This window comes from Podarcis cretensis (genome assembly GCF_951804945.1).
Source record: "Podarcis cretensis genome assembly, chromosome: 9".
NCBI classification, from domain to species: Eukaryota; Metazoa; Chordata; class Lepidosauria; order Squamata; family Lacertidae; genus Podarcis; species Podarcis cretensis.
The window spans coordinates 26,752,101-26,776,529 of NC_137178.1; the positions used below are offsets into that span (position 1 = coordinate 26,752,101).

At 37.4% G+C, this 24,429-nt stretch overlaps 1 protein-coding gene across 6 annotated transcripts; it reads left to right on the forward strand.

Annotated features, from left to right (window-relative positions):
* Nucleotides 1-105: 105 nt before the first annotated feature.
* On the forward strand, nucleotides 106-23,909 carry LARP7 (La ribonucleoprotein 7, transcriptional regulator). Of its 6 annotated transcripts, none has more exons than XM_079990232.1 (13): nucleotides 106-235; nucleotides 3,293-3,508; nucleotides 4,000-4,100; nucleotides 4,242-4,325; nucleotides 6,099-6,263; nucleotides 7,330-7,438; nucleotides 8,330-8,698; nucleotides 10,305-10,443; nucleotides 14,695-14,864; nucleotides 16,343-16,461; nucleotides 18,458-18,617; nucleotides 19,643-19,734; nucleotides 23,512-23,909. In XM_079990232.1, the coding sequence occupies exons 2-13, from the start codon at nucleotides 3,310-3,312 to the stop codon at nucleotides 23,590-23,592; spliced, it is 1,788 nt and encodes a 595-aa protein (XP_079846358.1). In that variant the 5' UTR covers nucleotides 106-235; nucleotides 3,293-3,309; the 3' UTR covers nucleotides 23,593-23,909. The 6 variants fall into 6 exon arrangements, with proteins under 6 accessions (XP_079846358.1, XP_079846357.1, XP_079846361.1 ...); XM_079990231.1 differs by lacking the exon at nucleotides 106-235 and adding an exon at nucleotides 587-741; XM_079990235.1 differs by lacking the exon at nucleotides 106-235 and adding an exon at nucleotides 587-741 and having other exon boundaries at nucleotides 14,695-14,852.
* The last annotated feature ends 520 nt before the right edge of the window (nucleotides 23,910-24,429 follow it).

Consider the following 24,429-nt stretch of genomic DNA (forward strand, 5'->3'; position numbering starts at 1 on the left):
AATGGCGAAGCGTGCATCATAGAGTCGGCGCGGATAGAGCGGGCGCCATAGGAAACGTCGCTTTGCCCCACCTCCAGAAGGGAAGAGAAATAGGTGATAGATCCCCGCGGCAAAGTGAGGTTTTAAACTGTGGGAGGAGCCCCGCTGAACTGAGAGGAGCTTGCTTCTGAGTAAAACGTGCATAGGACTGTGGCTGTCGGGATGAGTACCTCTGAGCACTTCCACTGCTAGGAAGGTATTGAGCGTCGTCGCTCTAATATGAATTTATGTAGGATTATGCGGCGAGACAAAAACAGCATTCAGTCTGCAGCATTCTGAACGTAAAACCAAATGGTCTCCATGAAAGGTTTTGCGCTGTAATTTGTATTGGAATTGTATAGGGTAGTTACTATGGAGATGCCTATGGACAGAACAGTACTACTTTTGCTCCCAAAGGGAAACGTAAAGGACCTCCTTTTTTAATTTTTTATTTCTTGGAGGCTTGGTGTCAGTCTACACTTCTTATCTCTATGCGCAAGTATCGCGCGCGCGCCTGCGCAGAAGCGAGCTCCTGGTGACCAATAGGGCCGGAGAAGGCCGAGGTCGGCCGCGCATCGCGCGAGAATTTAACAGTACAGCGTGACAGAGGAAGGTGGGGCGTGGAAAGTAGAGGAGCGCCGCTCTTCCAGGCCTTGGAAGCGGTGTTTGTTCCTCGTGTCCGTGACGTTGACCCGCATCTTTCAGCCTGTCTCGGGGTATCAGGTCAGTCCCGAAGCGGGTTGAGCGCTAAAGAGGCGGGTTAAAACTGGAGTCGCGCGAACCGTTCTTCCTCGTCTTAAAAGGACTCGGGTCGTTGCAGCGACGTCCGCGCATGCGCTTGCCCTGGCTGTGCCGCTCTGAGGAATAACTTTCAGCGAGTGCTGCGTCGCGGGCGGGGCGGCGGGAATGTGTCTCGCGGTCGTTCTTAAAGCTGAGGAGACGCGAGGCGGGCGCGTCACTCAGGTGCTTTGCTGGCCGCCTCGTCGCCCTTCTCTCGCCTTGTGAAGCGCAGAGTTAATGATATACAATATGCTAATACAATACTGATTAAAGAGCTGTTAACTATATTCTGCTTTTTCTCCAAGGAGCTCGGGTGTACGGTATATGGTACAGCCACTGTTTTGTCCTCACAAACAACCCTGTGAGGTAGACTCTCGGCTAGTAAGATTTTTAAGATGATCCAGTGAGTGGGAATCTGAACCTGACTCTGCCCAGCCTAAATCAGATGCTTTTAAAATCATCTGGCTCACTGGGAAACAACAGCAGTCTCAACGTTTCTACATCCGGAGAGCCCCCCTCCCCCCCGAAAAAAAAATATGTATAACACAGCCGTACGCATGTTTGCTCAGAAATAAATGCTGCTATGCCCTGTGCGGCTTGACTCCTGAGTAAATGTGCATGGGTTTTGTAGCATTTCTTGTTACCCATTAGGAGTGCAATCCTAAGGCAGGGAAAATTGAAACCAAAGTTGATTTAACTGCCCAGCAGTGCCCTACCTGGCGCGTGGCAATGTGGATGTGGGGGCTGGATAACTGCTTTTGTATTTTTCTGTTTTGTGGAGTATTGAAAAAAACATTCCTACTTTTGAAATGGTGGGGGTGGGGAGAGAGAACATGTCTGAGCAAGACTAATTGTGCTTATGTGGTACATAAATAAACTATGAGATCTAGGTGAGGAAGCTACTAACAAAGATTAGAATTATTCCACAGAAACCAGAATAAGCACTACATTTAATCATTTTGGGGTATGAGGAACTCTCTTCAACCTGGTGTGTATCTCAAGGAGGAGACATGTTGGGAAATGTGAATAAGAAACAACACTTGCCTGTTACAGTATGACAGTAGGTCGTCAGCTGGAAAGTTTGTATCAGAATCGGTATAATTGACTGGACTAGAAGCATTCCCAAGATCCACAGTAAGGCTAATTCAGAGCACACAACATAAGATCTCGGGTTCACTTCAAGAAGGATTATTGCTAACCTTTGTTTATGTGGATGAAATATTGTGAGCAAATTGATAGTAGCCTGTAAAGATGGAAGGGTTTTTCTAATACAGTAAAACTGTCTTCACCCATTTGGATGTCACAGAAAACGATGGTTAGTGAATAGTACCAGTAAGTGAAGGAGGGAAACTCCTCCTAAGAGGACTGAAGGTATGTGCAAGGCCAAATGATAAATCATGGTTGGATGGTGCATCTGAATTGAACCTAAGTGTTTTTGGGGCAGAGGTTAGAAAAAGAATACAAACTGTAAAATTGACATCTATTTGCATAGCTGCTTTAATGATTCACTTTGAAGCTAGACTACTAATTGTGCAGTGGCCTTTTGCCTTAATTACTTGCTCAACAATAGGAAATTGCCTTGGTAAATCATTTCAAGGTCTGATTTGTTGTCAGCATTCTTTATCCAGAAATCACCATCCAAATATCTTTAGACACTCACAAACAAGGCATGATAGCAATGCACATATCCTGGCTTATTGTATCCAGCAATTTATTATCAAAGAATACTTTGTCTAACATAAAAGCTGCATCCTACTATCAGACATGAATAGATAAAGATAATAGATCAGATTGTACTATAGATTACTTTTTAAAGTTGGCTCTTGTGATAGAGGTCTTTAATTTCTCTTTTTCTCTCTCTTATGACAAAACTTGCAGAGAACCTTTTTTGAGTGGAACTGACCTGACCTTAGAAGGATCTTTATATTATGAAGTGCTATCTTGACCACTGCTATTAATTTTGCTTTAAGCTGATTTCAGAAAGCAGTGCCTCAGTGGTGCAAAAGGGCCATAATATGGAAGCAACCAATACTACTGATGTTTCTGTGCAAGGGTTGCATTTGTAAACAAAATTAAGGAATTTTAAAAATAAAAATAAAGCTTTAAAGAATTATTGAATGAGAAATGGTTAACATTTATTTATTTTCTTCCCTTTATGGTAAGGTCCCAGGGCAGGTTACAGCAACATTAAGACATAACATAATAACACAAGAACAGTTTAAAACCGCTTTGGTGGATTGTCTAGTTCCCAGTGTGTTTAGAGTACCACCTTCTAAGTAGAGGAGAAAATGTTTCTACTAAGCTTCTGATTCAATAAAAAGAGTACAGTAATGCATTCACATACTTCACATTTGTTGTATGAGGAAAGCAGGGTAAGAATTCTATAAAACTTTCCCATTTAACATTGTTTATAGAGCTTAATGTTATAAAGGTTCAAAGGATCACAGTATAATCCCATGACTAGAAATAATAATAATTTCATGTTCAATTTCAGGTGAAAGGGTGACAGAAATGGAAACTGAAACTGTAAGAAGTAAAGCCATGGAAAAAGAAACCACTGAACAAAGAAAGGAACGTGAAAAAAAGAAAAGGTCTAGAGTTAAACAGGTGCTTTCAGATATAGCAAAGCAAGTAGACTTCTGGTTTGGTGATGTCAATCTTCACAAGGACAGATTTCTTCGAGAACAAATAGAAAAATCAAGAGATGGTTGTGAGTTAATTAATTTAGAAATAAAACACCTTGCTATCATGTAACACCTGGGAAGAGAATCTTTTTTGGTTTATATGCTTCTTGCTGCTGAGAACCAAAATTGTCTACACTATTTATTATGCAGACTTTGCTTTAATTTTGTCAAATGTTTTTATGTGCATCTATAGAAGTGCTTCAGAGAACCAGTGTGCAATAAATATTCTGCTGTGGGTTCTTAAAGGGATTTTGGTGACTACTCCCACTATCATTATCTGTAAGTTTGTGGAAACAAGCATTGAAAAGTATCATATAGTAGAAAATGTCAAGTACAAGGGAAGCAGCGGAAGTCGTGTGGGGATGGAGAGGGTTACATATCACAGTAGAGGGTGGGATATCAGATGCAGGATGTCCTACCTTATTCTTGCATTGCAGAAGGTTGGACTAGATGAGCCTTGGTGTCCTTTCCAAATCTACAGTTCTTATGATTCTAATTGCAATGTGTTTATTTCTAGATGTTGACATATCACTTCTGGTTTCTTTTAACAAAATGAAAAAGCTAACCACTGACAGAAAATTGATAGCACGTGCAGTTAAAAGTTCATCTGTGGTAGAGGTAAGTATAAAACCTTGTCTTTTGGTTTTTGTGTCAGTCTGAGTGCAAACAAATATTGAGGGAAAGAGTTCCCTAATTGCTTTGTTTCTTATAGTTGGATTTAGGAGGAACTGACTTTCCCAATTGGTTTGTGTCTTGTAGTTGGATTTAGAAGGAATTAGAATCAGAAGACGGCAGCCACTGGGTGAGCAGCCTAAAGATGTGGATAGTCGTACAGTATATGTGGTAAGATATATCTAAATAATTATGAATTCTCTTGCTTGTCTAAATTGAACTTCACGTTTTTCATTTAGTGTTTTCTCTGCAGTTTCTCCTTAGCAGAGGCTAATGAAATATCATCAATTGTTTGTCACGGTTTTTGATACTTTTGTAGTTTTGACTCTTCTGTAGTTTTGATCCAAAGCTCCTTGTTTCTGCCAGTTGGTGCATTCAGCTTTTATGTACATGGTTTGCCCAACTTATTTTGTTGGGGGGAGGAACAGGTCTTGGTGCATAAAAATCTATTTCCACCTATCAAATGAATAAGAGTCCATGCAAATGAGGTAACTCTTACACTGAAACAGGTTGCTGGATTTAAAAAAAAATGTTTAAAACTCTATGCAGATGTGTGCGCCCCTTTACATTTCTCATGTGAGGGCGAGAACAAGGTGTTGGCTCACCTTCTCCAGCACAATTTAAATTGCATGAGAAGCCTCCATGAGTAGAGATAGTTCTCTGTTGCGGTCATTCAGCTCTAGTGCATAGTGTGTGGTGTGTCCAGGTCAAAATTGGACCTAGCTTGTCTTGGCCAAGCTGCAAGCTTATTTTGGACCATGATACCTTTGTTCAGTTATGTGCACTATAGTAACATGTAGATTGGATTACTGCATTATGTTGTACGTGGGACCGCTTTTGAAGACTATCAGTTTGTTCAGAATATACCAGCTGACAGCTAAGAAGAACAGTAAGGTGTGAAGATATAACATGGTTGTCCTACTTCACTGGCTGTCAGTTGCTTTTAACCTTCAAAGCACAATGCAGCTGAGAAACACCTCTTCCTGACCACTGCAACCTTTTTTTGAGACTTTTCTGTATTACACATACAAAAGAAAAGTCTTATACAAGTCTGCTAATCAAAGAATTATTCTTTTGTTAAGATTCAATTACAACATGGTTTACTTGGAAACTAATTTGATTTGTGGATACCCATTTATTTAGTGTCCAATTAAAAAAATTATGGAAGCAAAATAGCTTATGAAAAACACAGCCACTAAAAAAAAATTCTGTAGAATCAATTACCCCAAAAAAGAATGCAACCTGTAGTCTTTTCCATTTTGATGTTAAGCATATAGTAATGTGAAACCATGCAAAATCCATTATGTTAAATTACTTCTTTTGATCTGCAGCTATGAAGAATGCATAGTGTTAAAAGCCTTGAACATGGTTCTTTAATCCTGGTATATAGGACAAGGTCTTTTGGATGGAACCAATCTGTGTGCTGCCTATCATGTTGTTGCATGTGGGTTTCTAAGTCTTAATTTAAACTTTTATGCAGGTACTTATAATTTTCATAACCTTATTTCCTAGAAGGAGCTTTGAGCAATGATAATTCACTTTTGTTGTCTGTAGCTCTTTCTCAGTTCACCCTCTTGTACATATAATAATAGTTTGATAATTGTGCATCATAAGGATGGGGACCTGCAATGTTAGCTGACATGTGAAGAGAGCCTGTCTTTCCTGTGAGTGCTGCTCTCCAAATGTCAGAGTCTTAACTACTCTTTACAATAAAAAAGACAGCCCTAGCAACCTAAAATGGGCCTATGAAAATAGTCATGTTTATTAACTTCAGTGTGTCTACTCTGAACAGGACTGGAATGAATTACCTCCCAAAGTTCTTTCATGGTTCACTCAAATTGTGTTAATCGGACATTAATGCATACAGTTAAAGTAATGGTTCTTTTATTACATTCAGTAGCATGAATATATATACCCATAATTTGCTTTTCGCTTTTGCTGTAGGAATTACTTCCGAAAAATGTCAATCATAGTTGGATTGAAAGGGTATTTGGGAAATGTGGCAACGTGGTTTATATCAGTATCCCTCGCTATAAGACTACCGGAGACCCAAAGGGATTTGCATTTGTTGAATTTGAAACAAAGGAACAGGCAGAAAAGGCAATTGAGGTCAGTTGTGAACAACTTGAAATAATGGTTTGCTGTGTTACTATTTAGCTTCATGTCTATATACAGTTTCAACTTCTGTATTCCTATATTTTATTTTTTAACTCCTTGTGTGGTTATAGCTATTTAACTTCAGAGAACATGTTACGGGCTCTCTACACTGAGAATTTAGAAATACAAAATTATCTGAACTCATCTGTAATTTCTGAAAACTTTACAAAGACATATATATTAATGTGTCTTATCTTTAATTAGTGAAATTAACAAAAACAGCAAGTTTCTTACCCTGGCAGTGGACTTAAAATGTCCTGGCAAAGAATGTAAACTTCATTAAAATACTAATTTATACTTCATCAGGCAGATTATGTTTTCTTGTATTACATAGTTTCTGGTTCCTTCCCACTGGCAACTATATTCTGTCCCCTTCATTTTACTATAAGGCCAGCATGCAAAATTCATTGCTAAAATTAACTTTCTGTCCAACCCTATCCATATATACTCAAAGCTAAGTCCCACCAAATTTAGTGGGCTATACGACACATTTAGTGTTGGGAAGTTTACGTCCTGAATCTTTTGAAATGCTAAACTTCACCATGCTAATAGTTGACAAAGAGCAGTACATAGAATATACTTGTATCTTAGGTTAAAGTCCTATGCATACTTTCATGGCAGTAAGCACTTCCTGCATAGATTGCCCTTCATATTTATTCTTTAATTCAGTACATATCTGTGCCAGAAAGTGGGTATTTAAATATAAATCAGCTTAAACCCACAACTTAGAATCATAGTAGAGTTGGAAGGGATCACAAGGATCTTCTAGTCCAACCCCCTGCAATGCAAGAATCTTTCGGCCAGATGTGGGGCTCAAACCGACAACCTGCACATTAAAAGGCTCGTGCTCTACTGACTGAGCTACTTCCCTGCATCTCTTCATGATCTTCTTTCAACCAAAAGTAACCAATTCATATCTTTCATGCAACAAATTATAGATACAAAGGTATATAGAGGGGCGTCTGTGGAAAAATAACTATTAGCAGTTAACTTACATTCTCTAACTTTTGAATTTAAGTACTTGAATAATCCTCCAGAAGATGCACCAAGAAAGCCCGGGATGTTTCCCAAAACAGTTAAAAACAAGGTCGTTCCTGCATTACCATCAAGTGATTCCAATGTAGTTGGTGAGTAGAAAGGTGATAGTTGCGGCGGGAGGTGGGGAACCTCAGCTATGTATTTATATTGATTTTTATTGATGGGGGCAGCTGCCCCTCCCTGCCCCCCCCCCCCCGTCTACGCCCATGCTCCACTCCTTTTTGTTTTACACTACTTTCCAGTTATCAATATAAATATTTTTTTCTGTTCAACTGGATTCATTTCGAAAGGTATCGTAACTTTTACTTAAGTCTTTAAAGGGGGCCCATTAAATATCAATAGTGGATTGGTAGAGGATAGTTAAACCTGCTTAATCCCATTGAAACTAGTGAACTAAAAATTAAATACAGCTAGGCTGATTTGGATGATTTCTGGATTACAGCCATGAAAATATTCAGGGTAAATAGGATTATTGTGACAGATTTCAGGTGAAGCCATCTTAGTCAATTGTAGCAAAACCAACAAAGTTATAATGACATAAGCTTTCATGGGCTACAGCCCACTTCATCAAATGCGTGAAGTGGTTATGTAGTTATTTAAGATGTTACCAGACCCTTTCTTTGTGGGTTTATAGTATCAAGTCTTTCATGAAAATATCTTATTTTATTTAGTTGTTCTTGTTCAGCACTCCTCCTAAAACAAAAACCATGATACTTAGTCTCAAACTCTGATTTTGCTAAACTGGGATTGTGCTGACTCCTGGAGTTAAATAAGCGTGATATACCTTGTGATATTTTGGGTTATTTAGGCCAGTCAATCTTTCTGCCTAAGAGAACTCACAGGGTGAGGCTAAAATGTTGTGGGACAGAAAATAAAAGGTAGTCCTCTATACTATGCTGAGTTCCCTGGAAGCAAAGTGGGATAAACTTGTAATAATTGAAATACAGAATGTCAAGACAGATATTATTCACTTTATATAGAAGAAAAGAAGAAGAAAAAGAAGAAAAAATCCAAAACAAAGAAGGAGAGTAGCCAGCAACCAACTGCAGAAGCAAAAGAATTAAATGTGGGCATTACTGCAGAACACACAAGTAGGTCAAAGAGACACAGGACAACGTCTGAGAGCTCTGAAATGGAAGCATCAGAAGTCCAACGGCCGTATTCAAAGAAAGAGAAAAGGAAGTTTGATAGAATGGAAAGCTCAGGTTCAGGAGAAAGTAGACCAGGAAAGCGGAAACGATGCCACTCTGGGGATGGAGAGGTGTCAGTTGTAAAGGCGAAGAAAACATTTCAGAAAGATGCTCATTCTACAAAAGAGGAATCTACAGAGGGACCAGAGGATCCCAAAGGTAAGAGGCAGATAATCTATTTTAAAATTTCACTGAAATATCTGACCAAATACAGAGATTTTGGGTAATATAAGCTTGGTGGTGTAAATGTAATTCAGTTTAAAACCTGAGGAGAGAGTAAATTCAGACACCAGGAAATAATTAATTTTAACAGCAGAACTATATTTGGATAAGTAGCAGACAAGTAAAAAGATGCTTATTCAAGTGGTCAGATTAGATGAAAATAAGGGCGTTGTAAAAGTTGGACATTGTTGCTTACCTGCCATTGTTAGCAATGTATTAAAAGCTAAAGTGGGGTGAACGAGGATTTATTACTACTTAAGATGCAAGACCAGCTTGCACATCTATGATTTGTTTTATTTGTATTTTGCAACTTATATATGCCATGATTGTGATAAACCTCTAAGCAGTTTATACAAAAAACCATAATATTCCATGAACTATGGAGAGAACAGCTGGAGAAATGCTGTTGCTTCTGTGTTTCTACCTCAAATGGAAATTGTGGTAGACATGTAGGCATATAGAAGATGCCTACAAAAAGTCTATAAAGAAGTGTCTCCCAATTTTGGCCATCTGGAACCCTATGAGTGGCAGGCAAGACTCTGTTGGTAGGGCTGCCACTGGGCTTTGTTGATGTTGATGTTTTACATGGTTTTTATTGTATACACATGTGGATGTTGTCAACTTAATTGATATTTTTTATGAATACAATACAAATATTTTCATAAATATATGAAGGTACTTCTTGGTAGGAGTAGTGGTGCTTTTCCTGGCGAGGTACTTGTCTTCTAAAATTTATTAAGAATTTAAAAACATTCTGGTTTACCCAGGCATTTAATGGCTGAAATGTACTGTTCCTGAAACCCTTGAAATTATTAGCTGTGAAGATATGCCTGTTTTAGGTGTGAGAGAAAAACAAAATCCTATATTTTTTATTTATTTTGCTTGTTGCCCTAGGCTTCTTTGGGAGGAAAGATGGGATAGAAATTTAATAATGCTGTAAAGTAATATTTAAACATATACACAGTATTGTAGGAAGGCAACCAAGATAAAGGGGCCTGGAAATTAAGCCATTTGAGGAATGGGGTGAGAGAATTGGGTATGCTTAGTCTAGAGAAGAGAAGACAGAGGTAACCATCTTCAAATATCTGAAGGGCTGTCATGTAGAAGATGGACCAAACTTGTTTTCTCCTGCTCCAGGGGGTGGAGCTAAATCAATGGCTTCAAATTACAAGAAAGAAGATTCCCAGTAAACATTGGGGGAAACTTTCTGTCACTTAAGAGCTGTTAAGAGTTGTTAAGTGGAATGGACTGCCTCAGAAGGTAGTAGCCTCTCCTCCATTGGAGGTATTTAAACAGAAGTTTGCGGGTAATTTTTCAGAGATTCCTTTGGAGTTAGACTAGATGACATGGGGTCCCTTTCCAACTTGGTTATTCTATGAACTTATTTCTTCAGTTCAAAGTAGAGTCAGTATAGTATAGTAGTCAGTTTGCTAGACTGTTTGCTAAAGTGACCCAGAATCAAACCCTTGGAGGAAAGGCACTAAAGTATTTATAACTAGCTGTTCTTTGCTTGTTAGCTATTTCTTTTTGCTTTTCCACTTAGAAATTTCCACTGAAGAGGAGAGAGAGGTTGGTGATAAGAAAGATACATCTCTTTCAAAATCTAAAAGGAAACATAAAAAGAAACATAAAGAGAGACACAAGATGGGAGAAGAGGTCATCCCACTGAGAGTCCTTTCAAAGTATGTTAAAGCATTTTTGAGTCTTACTGTATTGACAGTAAAATACAGTGTTGGGCTGCTTGTGATCCAGAAGCTGATGCTTGGCTACTTCCCAGATATGAAGTAGTCTACACAAGAACTGTGTTTTAGAGTTCTTAGGTACTAAACCACCCATGAGAAAAAAGATTACCTAATTTTGACCTGTCAATAGTGCTGCTTATGTGTTTCCAGTCAACTTGTTTCAGTTCAGGAGTGTTGCTGCCGCAGCTTATATTTTGTCATATTGAAGCACAAACTAGCCTGTTACGGTAAATAAAAACTCCTCTGCTGATGCAACTTGTTTTACATTTGTAAAACAAATCAATTTTACCTATTATATCACTGTGAAATTGATATTTGCATTGCATTGTGGATAGATGAAATGGCTTGTTCTCTTTAAAAAAAGAATTTCATGTTTTAAAACAAGTTTATTGAACCTTTTTATCCTTTTGAAATGCTTACTTTGTCATTCGCCTTCTTTAAAATCTGTGTACATGTGAGTGGCTCTTACATATATACTATCAAATGGAGGGTGCAAGAGGTACACCAGATCCTTTGCTAACAATTTCAAAGAAATCGTTTTGAGCAACGGATTGAGCCTAAAAGATTAGATGGCCATTACTTCAAAGTTTGTTCCAGTAGAGATTTTAAAACAGTTTGTGAGGCAGTGAAAGATGTTTTAAAAAGTACTGAACATAGATGGAAGAATTTGAATGATTTCTTCATTTTGTGCAGCACCTTTTTAAAATAGCTGTATCCAATTGAGAGGAAAAATTCTCAGGCACATTCAGCCAGTTCAACAATTATACAGAAATACAAATTAAATATGATAATTTGTTCCTGTTGAAATCAAAGAGATGCCAATGTTCTAAGCTTTGGCCGGGTTATGATTCTTCAGAAGTTGATAGAAACTAGTTTTATTATGCAGTTTTAGAGCAGTCATTCTTATTATACATGTTGCAAAAGCACATTTTAAAAAAGAGTAAAATATAGGTGAATGAAGTCGATATCAAAAGTAAATACTTCTTTATTGTCACAATTCATACCAAAGCTTCATAGGAGCAATGGCCACATCTGTATTAACTCTTATATGCATTAATACATAGTCTATCACCATTGCTAAAGTGCAATTCCAGATTTCACACAACAGAGTTGCATGTCAGCAACGGTAAAGGGTTACAGCAATGAACACATCACACATAGAAAAGACCTACTTTTTCCTTTTGACCAATAGACCTGTTGACATTAATGACAGTAAAATGACTTACTGTTTGAAGTCTTGCCAGTAAATCCCTATAACTTATTTTCACTAGAGGGAAAATAATATATTTTCTGATTGTGGAATCCTGCAGTACTAAAACATAGAAGCACTCACTTTAAAAATAGCCATCAAGTACCTCCATGTTAAAGTGCAGAAAATCCTTCAGGAGGATGCTTGAACTCGTAACCCTGTTTGAAGAAGTTCAACATGCAATAAATGTAATTCCATATTTTTGGATTTTTTGCTAGTAAATAATTGAGTAATGTTGAGTAAGGTGATTAAATAATTGAGTAATGTTGAGTAAGATGATTAAATAGGATTTGCCATCACTAAAATATGAAAGCACTTTTTTAAAGGAATAAAACAAGTACTTCCACATTAAAGTAGTGGTTAGTCCCTTATATTAGGTGAGAATTTTTCCTGTGAAAGAAAAAGATAGAAGTCATTGCTTTAAAAAAATAAATCAAGCAGTGTTATTTTTAAATTATATTCATAAACACTTTCCTGCCATAGAGCTCAAGAGCATTGTTCAACAATCTTAAAACACAAAATAAGTTATAAAATTATCAAAATTATAAAGACTATACATAAAAAGCCAAAGCAAACAATTCACAATTACCTAGTTTTAAATTCAGTACACTGACTGAATCATTGTCAGATGTGACTTTTTTGAACAAACAAAAGCTTACCAACACAATTACAGAATTCTTGTTAGAACCTTCCTCACTCACGGACTACATACTGTGTAGTTTATTGCCTGCTTCAGGCTGCAGTTCTAACTACATTTGCTTGGAAGTTCGACCCACTGAGATAAATGAGATTTGCTTCCAAGTAAGTGTGCATGTGTTTAATAAATCACACACTTCACTTTCCTACTTCAGTCAGTGTAGCAAAACATGCTTTTCTACAAAAGCAGAGAGCATCTTGAAACAGGGCAGGTAAAGCAAGTTTTCTCTACAATATCCTGTTACAGAGATTCTGCACACCTTGCTGGAACATGGATTAGACTATAACAGATGTTGCAGTCAAGTAAACAAATGTCTGACAGTGGTTCTTTCCATGATGTTGAATTGAGCAATACAAGAACACTCAAGTTACAAACAACTCATGGTGGTTGGACTCACCTCTGCCAAAACATGGAAGCACTTACCTTTTTATGTACACACAGAAAGCACCTCCATGTTAAAGTAGAAGGGTTCCACATAAAGCAGCACCTTTTGCTATCCAAAGCATTAAATATAGCAAATAATTTAGTTTTAAAAGAAACATTACCTTACTTTCCATTTTGCTTACTTACCTTGTTCATTCACTTTGGTGTTCTTTTCCTTTTCAGCTTCCTTTAATAAAGTGTTGCTCCAGCTTCTATTTATTCCATACTTTAGCAAAGGGTACCATTGACCCTTTATCGCAGAGTCATTAGGTAGATCATTTGTTATTTAAAGCCCTCTCTCAGAGAATGTATGTTCCTGGGTGGGACAGAATCTTTGTTTTTCTTCCTCTCTCACTATTACCCTAAGATACCATCTTTTTTTAATAAAAAAAGTATCTGCTTATTTGATAGCACAGATTAAGTTAACAATGAATCATTCTCTCAATTGCACTATCCCCATTGTGTTTCTATCAGCAAGGCTCTAGCTGCTTGCAGAAACATCTCCATGTTAAATGAATGTAAATATATTGTTTGGTTCCATGCTGGGCTTTCCTCTCTGCTGCATTTGAACAGTAGGAATGTTCCTGTCTCCATAGATTTGGGAATGTTCTAGCTAGTTTTTCTCACTTTTTAAAAAATAGTCAACTGGTTAGCAGAGGCAGACTGACCAGTCTTTGTGCTTTACTTTTACATTTTTGGTGTTAATCTGTGATGCATTGATGTCTTTTACTGTAGAAATGTACAAAGTAAGATTGCATATTGAGGATTTTTAAAGTTAATGCATAATTAAACTCTGGGTATTGATCCTGAGTATGTACTGTTGCTTAAGAACCTAAGGTTAGGCCAAGGTCTAGCCTAGCAGTCTTTGCAATACTCTTAGGAATCAATTGCTAATGGATCCACACTGGAAATTTATTAGTAACTGCTAATCTTAAGAAGAGCCAGGCAAAAGTCCCATCTCATCCAGCATCTGGATCTCACAGTGGTGAACCAGATGCCTATGGTAAACCCACATGCTACTAGGTTATGTTCTATCTAAGCATATGCTATGTTCTATCTAAGCATATGGTGGACCACTGTGAGAACAGAATGCTGGACTAGTTTGGCTCTTTTCATGTCCTTTTGACAGGAGTGCAACAGCACTCTCACCACTTGTGTTACCCAGTAACTCATGTTCAGATTTGTTGTTTTTTTATTTCTCAAAATACATCTCTTGTCACCAGTATTTAACCCAGACTCCTTTTCTGGGGGGGGGAAAGTTTAGGTTCAGAGATCTGCTCTTCATTTTCTGACATGAAGATAAATGCAATTTCATTTCTGTCCTTTAGTACATGTTTCGACTCTCTTGTAGTTCAGAGGTCCACCCCAACCCCTACTGCTTTCCCGCTTTGCTTTTTAATTATTACCTTTTGTTCTTAATGTTTTTAGCTATATACTTCTCTAATATGCTCCTCAGATTCTTCTTTTTGCATCTCTTATTGCCTTCTTGCATTTATTTTGCCACAATTTCTGTTCCATTTGGTTCTCATTTATGCACTACTTCCATTTTTCTGAAAGAGTCTTTCTTGCCTCTAATAAGTTCCTTGACTCCATTTGTTAACCATGGTGGTATCTTCTTGACTGTGTCTTTCCTTATATGTGGTATGCAATTGAACTGAGTTTTGTTATTGTGGTTTTTAAAAAGCATGATCCACCAGTATCTTTTTACTTTTTGAATTATCTTTTTTTGAAGATAGATTTGTTTCTGATCATTTTAATTAGATTTCTTTATAGAGTGTTGAGCTTGTGTATTTTTCATACTTTTTAATCCTAATCACTCTAGAAATGAATGGATGCAGCTGAAGCAAGAATACTTGGCACTACAGAAAGCCAGCATGTCCTCTTTGAAAAAAGCAATGGCCCAAATAAAAACATTGACTGCTGGAGAAATGGAAACAGATGCCTGTATACCTAACCAGCCAGCAGCAAGAAATGGAAAATGTAAAGAAAATTGTGAGGTTCTTCATAGCTTGTGCTTATCCTTAACAGAAGAAATGACATGCTAATTGTAGTTTAGTGATTGGATATTTGGATATTAAGAAGTATGTAGTGTTTTCCTGGAAGCAGAAAGGAGATTAAGAGGGGGGAAATTTCAGATCTTGAAAATTTCTCTAGGTCACATCGTGCAAAATTGATTTTCTTTAACCAGTTGCACTGACTTGTATGTATACAGGAAAACTTGTGAAATGTTACAAAAACTGAAGAATAAACTAGTGTTCAGCATCCAAGATCAACCTTTGGGCTTTAGAACCAAGAGGTTGCATATCAGTAAATGAATTTCCTGGCATTAGGTTTCTGTATGCTGTGTAGTTAGGGTCCAGCACCACTCAGTATATACCCATTGAAATAACTAACTTGGTTTCATTAATTTCAGTGGGTCTGCTCTAAGTAGGGCCAACTTTGGATACAAGCCAGAGGTCTCATAGTTTTTCTCACTGGTTTTATTGAAGAAATCAAAGTAGTCAATATTACTGTAATTATCAAAAAAAATTGAGAACTAAATAAAATTTGTGCTAAGCTTCGCTGTAACAACCCATTTCTGTACCAACTTTGTGAATAGTTTCTTTATTCATTGCCCACTGATTTAGAAGAATCAAATCTATCTAAATTCACTTAGCATTCAGAAAGATTGCCTAATGTTGCTTTGCAAAGTAAGTTAATCATATTGTTTTAATTAATGTTCATTGGCCATATATGCAGTACAAGATGAGAGTGTTAACTTCACATGAGCACAACAATCAGGTTGTGATTATACAACCTTAAAGTAGTTGTTTGGCTTTGTATGTGCTGATAACTGGAATTAATGGTACTATTGATATACTGCTCATGCTTATAACTTAAACTGCAGGGCCTTTACTTGTCACGTTGAGGCATATTTTGATGCCACCAACAGTGATCTATATATGTCAAACTATTAAGAAAATTTTATCTGTTTCTCCAAAATCCAGCTTCGTTAGAACCAACCAAAAATGTCAGAAAATAGCTGATGAGTTTTTCCAGAACTTTTCATCCACCTAAATATTTCACAAAGGGGGGGATGAGGAACAGAGGGGGAAACAACCAAAAGTTGTTTTGTTTAGTTTAGCTTAGTTTAGTTTAGTTTAGTTTAGAGTTTAGAGTTTTGTTTAGACTCTGTTTCCAAATAGAAAGTGCAGGCTTAAATTAATTGTTGCTAGATGTTGCAGGTATCATGTTATACCTATAACTTACTTTTAAAAAATATGTTTTGAAAATAACACTTGGCTGCTACTTAGATCTGTCTCACATTCTTTTCTCTTGGACTGCCTTTGCTTCTTATAGAAATATTCCTAGTAATATACCCAATATAAAAAATATACTAAGAGAGGTATTGTGCTATTTTGAATTTGTCCAGTGGTAAATTGTTACAAGTGAAATTTTGATGAATGCTCTCTTCCTTTTCAAATGAACAGCTTCCCAGGATGGTTCAGCTCCTGTTGAAAAGGTTCACACAATGGGCCCCCAGTTTGAGGGTGGCGTAATAGTGAAGATCATTAGTGCTGAGCCCTTGCCAGGCAGGAAGCACATCAAGGTAATGCCTCTATAGCCTCGGGGTAAATGCTATAATTTGCTTTGAAATCTTTTGAATATAGAATAGCATTTCAAAAGGTCAAGGTAACTCAGTTGCACAGCATCTGCCTAGCACGCAAAAGGTCACAGGTTCAATCTCCAATATGTGCAGGTAGAACTGGATGAGACCCCCTTCTGAAACCCTGGAGAGCTGCTGCCAATCAGTTACCTGTTGTTGCTGCCCTACAGCTCCCATAATCCCTGACCACTGGCCATGCTGGCTAGAACTGATGGGAGCTACAGTAAGGTTACCAGATTTTTTTCAGTGAATCCGGGGACACTTTTCAACTTCAGTAGGAACGATAGGATTTTGTATGGAGGCTGATTTGTAAATCCACGGACTGTCCCTGGGAAACAGGGACATCTGGTAACCTTAAGCTAGAGTCCAACAACATGTGGAAAGTTGACTACCCCTGGTGCAGACAGTTCTGAGCTAGATGTACTAGTGGTATGCCTCTGTATAAGTCAGTTTCCTTTGTTCATAATTCTGATCGCCAGCTAGGTGTGCACATGCCTTATAATACTTGCTAAAGGATTGTTTAATTGAAGAACCAGGCTGAGAAAATCTACATCAGAGCAAAAAAGATTTCAAACTATTTTGGTTGAGGAAAGAGTTTATCTGTAAAAGTTGTTTCTATTGGTATGGCTTCCCCACCAAGCCTCTATAGTTCAGTCAGTATAGCATGAGACTCTTAATCTCAGGGTTGTGTGTTTGAGCCCCAGATTGAGCAAAAAATATTCCTGCATTGCAGGGGTTGGACTAGATGACTCTCATGGTACCTTCCAACTCTACAATTGTGATGCTATGATTTTATGATTTGCTGATGGGGAAACAAACCACAAGTGCGGGTTCACAGGTATCATAATGCCAGTCTTTGGTTTGTTTCTTCCTCAGCACATTGAAAGGAGCAGAGGAGGAGTGAAGCACACACAAACAGCAATTTATTTAAAACTTGTTTAAACTGACATTCAATCCTGGCTTTCATGTTGCGTGTACAGTAGTATTTTAATTCTGCCCCTTAAAATTTAAACATTGACCTTGTTCATACTTGTAATGAACTTCACAAACTTGTGAGTGCTTCTTGTTATAGTCTAGTATAGACAGCTGGTGTGGAACAGCAGTTTAAAGTTGAGCTGCAGAAGTCTCCAGTTCAGATATTTCCTATGCTCTGAACTCATTAGATTGCTTAAAGCAAATAGCATAGTCTCAGTCTCATCCCTCTACCCTGTAGTCTGCAGCATGAGAATGATCATACTGATCTATATTTACATAATTGTTGCATGGCTTGAAACAAGATAATGTATGTGAAGTTCTTTCATTATTGTTAAGTTTTATGGTGATTTAATGATTTCTCTGAGACAGCACTGAGATACGTCTTTGAGAAAGATAACCTAACCTTGTTGTTTTGTAACTTCAGGTTTATCATCTTGGCTATTAGCAAGGCAAACTTGACATTGGCATCTAAATATTAAATGTCTGTCTGAGATTGCTCATGACAGCAATATGGTCATAGCTAGAGATAAGAGGATACTCTTTATTGTATCCACTTCTATTGGTGAATTATAGCATGCTTTAAAGGTTCAGAGCTGTAAACCAGAGTGTGTAGAGTATTAGAGCTGGATTGGTAGAAGATATCTAGATCATGTGGCACTAGCATGACAGATTTTTCTCTTTTCTCTTTGCATTTTTTTGCAATCACCATTCTGTGGTTAAGTGTAATTGTCAACCCACCCTCCCTTTCATGGCTCATGAATGGTGCTTCCAGATAAGTGCATTAGGAAAGATATTTCTTTGTTTGTGACACATCAGTGATAATAAGTGAAAACAGTTAATGAGATGTATTTCCTTACGAGTGTGGTATATGAGCCCTGTGAAAATGTAGGAAAAAATGCTCCCCACCATGGTAAGTAGATAAAAGCCTTAATTCTAATGGCTTGTCTTGCTTGTGTTGCCACAGGATATGTTAGCAACATTAGCTAATGTTGCTTATGTTGACCTGCTGGAAGGTGACACAGAGTGTCATGTGCGGCTTAAAACTCCTGAAGATGCACAAACTTTATTAAAATCACATAAAGAACTACAGACGAAACACAATTGGAAACTTGAGGTCCTTTCAGGTAAGATTTATTGCTGAAATTTACTGGGTTTGTACATGCCACATCAGTTTTATGACTATTTCAATATTTGTTGAAATTGTGATTTGTATCCTGAATTCCCCCCCCCCAAAAAAAGTATTCTAAATATAGCTACGGCCATACAATTTTGCAACCAATTTTTTCTGCCTATATAAGTGGCTGGGTAAGAAATTATGAATTTCCATCTGGTGAAAAAGCCCAATAAGGTTACACATCACATCATGACTTTACTTCTCCAGAGGTGGTGGACACACACCACCTTTTTGTTGCCTTTTTACTACTGAAGACTGGAAACATGGGTTGGGCTTTGCTCACTGAGCACACACCCATCACGTCAGTGCATTTCCTGTCTTCAGCAGGACAGACATTTTGTGACGTCCCAGTCCTTGAAGGAGCTTTTCAGTCTGTGAGCATGGACAAAAACCTACTATTGTGTTTGCAAACAGCTGGATTGAGGCCAGTGTGTGTTAAACAGGATATGGTATATCATCAGCAGGACATGGTTTCCCTTATTCTGCATCCTCCTCTACTCTGTTCAGATTATAAGGAGTGAGAATGTTATAAGAAGTGAATGTCATAAAGTTCCGCTGGTGGTGTCTCTTTTCCTTTTAATTTTTTTTAAAAAATATATTTTAAAAATCTCATTGATAGAAAGCTGAGACATAAAATTATGCATCTTTTATCTTCACAAAAACGTTTTTCTTTGTATTAAAGCAAGTGTGGAAAACCTTTGGCCCGCCTGATGTTCCTGAACTACAACTTCCATCAGTCCTATCAAGCATAGCTAATAACTAGGGATGATGGGAGTTGTAGTTCAGCAACATCTAAAAGGCCAAAGTCTTCCCTACACCTGCATTAATGTGTATTCCATTTAAGAAATAAACTGTTAAAAGTTAACAATTGTTTTATAAAGTTGTAGAAAGGTTGTTGTACTGATATAGCCGAGGAAACCAAAACATCTTCCTTCATACAGATATAACACACAGTTACAACATTCTTTTATTCAGGGGATCATGAACAACGATATTGGCAGAAGATCTTGGTGGACCGACAGGCTAAACTTAATCAACCAAGAGAAAAGAAGCGGGGTACAGAGAAGGTAAGATAACCAATTCAGAACTCTGGATTTTGTGGGCAAGCATCTTAACTCAGATTTATAAAACTTAACTTGTTTTATATGGATAAGGTCTCGGATTCAGTTTTTTGAAACTAGAAATGGAGCTGTGATCTTTGAAAGCTACTGGCAGTCTGTATAGAGAGCATGGGACTAGATGAACAAATGGTTTTACTTAATAAAAAATGGCTTGATTATATTCAAGGGGAAGGGCTCAGTGGTAGCGTATCCGGTAAACTTGTGTAAGGACTCATGTTAAATGACCTCTGAAAGCACTTAGCTAAATATTAAGAACTGTATAAAATGCCTTAAACATAAAATATAAAGGTACTGAGTAACTTTTGCCACTGAGAATAGATAGTACTCAGCTAAATGGACCATTGATCTCACTTGGTATAAGGAAGCTGCATGTATTTCATATGATGTCTGTTCATTTTCATCTCCAACAAAGGCTAGTGGTGTAGCTGTGAAAAACTTTACTTGTAAACATCACTCCATTGACTCCAGAAGACTATATCAGATCAGGTTAACAAGCATTTTCTTATTCATACACCTTAAGGTAGCTCTTCTATTTCTGGGCTTTGATACTAAATTACTCTTAATGAGCTTCCATTAGTTTAAAGGTAAAGGGACCCCTGACCATTAGGTCCAGTCGCAGACGACTCTGGGGTTGCGGTGCTCATGTCGCTTTACTGGCCGAGGGAGCCAGTGTACAGCTTCTGGGTCATGTGGCCAGCATGACTAAGCCGCTTCTGGCGAACCAGAGCAGTGCATGGAAATGCCATTAAACTTCCTGCCGGAGCGGTACCTATTTATCTGTTTGCACTTTGACGTGCTTTCGAACTGCTAGGTTGGCAGGACTCCATTAGTTTAGTGACTCCCCAATATTGGAGATGGGTTGGAAAAGCTTTTATTGCAGGGCTTACAAGAAGTTAAACACAAGACTGATAAAATGTTAAGGAGTTGTCTAAATCAAGTAACAAGTTCTTTAAAAGAGAAACTTCTAATGATACTGTTTCTTGCTAATTTTTAACCACATGATTCTTTAACAAATCACTAATGTATTTTACTCATGAAAAAGTAATTTCTAGAACAATTTTCTGTTAAGAATATTTTATAGATTTTAAAAGCTAGAATCAGAACATTTAAGACTGTACACATTATTAGAGCCCAGTGATCTGATAAGTCTTGAATCTTATTGTTTCACATTGCTTTAACCTTTTTGAATATATGCAACTAAAATTCTCTAGGAAATGTTGTGGTGTTAATTACCCTTTAATTTTTTGCATAACCATTAACCACTTGAGTGTTAATGGTTGGTGTAAAGCCTTGTAAATTAGCATCTTCCTTTTCATGAACTCCAATCCTGGATAAATGGAGCCTTTGTTTCTGTCTGCTACATTTTGTATAGAAGAGAAATAGTGTTTTGCCTGACTCCAGCTACTGTGTCATTCCTTATTTCAGTGCAAATGCATGCTTGGCAGTTGGAAAATAAGGTGGAGTTCCAATAATTTGAGAATATAGAACAGTTTCCAAAGAAATCTCATAACTTACCGGTATTTAAAAGCAGGGTTTCTGTTAGGCATTTGAATATAATCTTGAAAGCAACAGTACAAAATCCATACATCCCATCTGAACCCATATCTCCCAATAACTTTAAGACACAATAGAAATTATTATTTTATCTGTACCCTCTTTCCGTAAGTAAAGTAACAGTTGTAACCATTCATGTGTCCCAGTATATAATACTGTGAATAGCCTTAACCTCCTGGTACTTTCTGCCAGAATCCTTGAGAGTTCCTTAAGCAAAGAACTGCAGATTAATTTACACAAGCAGTATTATCAAAACAAACTGTTAAACTGCAGATAACAGTAGCAGCAGCTAGCTGCCATTTTCCTATCACCCTCTTCTGTCAACTTGCATCTCTAAGAAACATCCGTTTCATAGCTTATAAAAAACCATTTAAATATTAACATAGCAGATATTTAATAAATAATGCTGGTATTGGATAGATTTGGAGAAGCTTTTTAGGAGTTTGATTTTGTATATTGATATTATTAATGTTCTAGCAGACCTTGGGACTTTGGGTCACTGTAATTCAAATATAAATAAAGCAGGTGAATATTTAAAAGCTAAATACCTTAATTCAGTGTTTCTTGAACTTCATGAGTTGCTCCTCCTTTCTAGATACTCCTTCCCTAATGTGGCATTAGCACTACTGTAGCACTGGAAGGGTTCTGAAGAGCATCAATCCTATTCTTCCAACCTGAGCCTTTTCTTGCCAATATATGCCTATTTAACAGAAACTCTTGAAACAACCTTACTTGATTTACAGCAGTGTTGCATGCTGTACAATGATTTAGGGGTCAGATGGTGGGGTTCTCCTTTTCTAAAATCAAATTTTATAAAGGTAGAATTTGGACTGATTTAATTATGGGCAAGAACTTGCACTGCTGCATTTAAGTACATTGAACATTGCTAGGTCCTATAGTACATCCATGAAATCCTTTATATTGAGAGTTTGCACTAGAAGAAATATTGTCTAGATCATACAAAAAAAGAAAAAATGTGAGAACTTTTCCATGGAAACGTGTTCTGCAAAATCTTGTTTCTCAGAACTCCAAATGTCATTTCAATGGTGATAACTTCCCTTGGTTTGCTTGGGTGAAGAGCAATTGAAGATATAGTAAACTCTGTTCGGTGGAAATGTAGCCAACTGTATAAATGTCAGTCTCATATATTGCTCCATCCACTTTTGTCTTTGGCTTCACCCACCACTGGAATGCACCACCCACCCACCCCAAAAGTGTGTGCAGCTATCAATGCAGGATTGCTGGGACAAAGAGAAACACACTATCTAGTCCCCCATTTTTGAAAATATTAAATCCTCTAGTTACCTGGACCAGACTCCAGCTGTGAGCAAAACACACTGCTCCCTTGTTAGTTGGAGAACTGTGTGAGGCATGATGGTTTACATTGGCATAAACTGTAAACTTGGTATGCATAGCCCATGGGTGGGGAACATGTGGCCTTCCATCCATTGGACTCCAACTCCCGTTATCTTTGACCAGTGGTGGTTTGGGCTGGGGCTTGTAGGAAAATGCATTGGTAATCAGTAAAGCTTGCATAGCAATGGTGTCATCAATGCTTCCTGCCTCACCCCATCAGGATGCCACATTTTGGACCAGTTGAATTTTCCAAACCATCTTCAGAGATTGGATGTCAGTCATTTTGTTTTTCTAAGAATAGTGGTGCTTTTCCTTAAAGTGTTCTTTCATTGCATTCTACCTTAACCTGTTGCAATTGGTTGTAATAAGATGTTTTTAGAATATGTGTCTTCATTTCAAACATTCAAATTAACATTTTCCACCAAAGTTTTGTTATTTTTTTAAAGAGCAAATATTTTAAGGATACAGGATTAATGGCTGAATAGCCCCACTGTGTTTTTGCATTAGAGAAGTACTTTGCTAATTAAATGTTACAATTCTGAAGAGGAACAATGAGGATGGTGTTGTCAAAGATAAGATCTATGGCTCTCAACAATTTAAATGTCTTCCATTGAAATAAAGGGAATTAAAAATTTCTTAACATTTGCTCAGTCTTTTCCAGTATCAGCAGGGTTCTACGTTTGTTTTATGAAGGTTATAGTTGCAAATGTTGGTTTGAGTGTTAATCCTCATCTTCTGTGACACATGATAAATTAAAATGACAATACAGTGTAATTAGAAAATGCTTCTTGGTCTTCTTTTTTTCTTCTACAGTTGATTGCAAAAGCTGAAAAAATGAGGCTAGCGAAGACACAAGAGATAAGCAAGCATATCCATTTCTCTGATGACGACTAAATTCATCTAATTTACTTGTATGAATTGCTGTTTAGAAAAGAAATTAAACTGTTCTTCTGAAGAAATGATCTCTTTGCTTCATAATATTAAGGGACACAAATAAAGACACTGTGCATTCCTGTTAATACAGTCATTTGAATTGCTACTTGGCCTTGTTTTAGAATGTATTAAGCAAGCTTTTATATGTATTTGTCCCAGGTTTTTTGTACAATGCATTTTTAAAAACTGAGGTGTAAGTATGATCCAAATAAAAAGGCTAAATATTCATAATTAATTGGTATTTATTGTTGAAATAAAGGATGAGAGTTCTGACACTTTCTTAATGACTTGTAGAAATGAGACTGCCTCTTGCTTTCAAAATTAGGTAATTTCTTTGTTAGCAGCAAGTTTTGCAAGCCCTCCTATGCAGAATGTGAAGAAAGAGCTGAAGTTGCGGGTGTGGAAGTAAAGTAGAATAAGAAACTTAATGTAAAAATAGAACTGTACATTTAAACTGATTGGGACCATTTTATATTAAACTTAATTTGCTGAATTTATACAGTCCTGTACAGATTAATTTGCTGTGTAGCACGCTTCCTAAGATGGTGAGGCTTCTTTCTGCAGACCCAAAGAATCCTTATTGTAGACCTAAGAGAGCCAATCTACATCTTAGCATTGTAAATGAAAGCAGTGTCTTTTCCTCTTGTACTCTTGAGAACATTTTATTAAATGAGCGTCTCCACACCCATCGTTCTGCCCAGACACTGAGGTCCAGCGCCGAGGGCCTTCTGGCGGTTCCCTCATTGCGAGAAGCAAAGCTACAGGGAACCAGGCAGAGGGCCTTCTCGGTAGTGGCGC

Excerpts from the sequence above, each read along its gene's own strand:
- LARP7 (XM_079990232.1), top strand. The coding sequence starts at position 3,310 with ATGGAAACTGAAACTGTAAGAAGTAAAGCCATGGAAAAAGAAACCACT. Across the intron at positions 4,326-6,098 it reads ATAGTCGTACAGTATATGTG|GAATTACTTCCGAAAAATGT; the intron begins GTAAGATATATC and ends CTTTTGCTGTAG. Across the intron at positions 18,618-19,642 it reads GAAACTTGAGGTCCTTTCAG|GGGATCATGAACAACGATAT; the intron begins GTAAGATTTATT and ends TCTTTTATTCAG.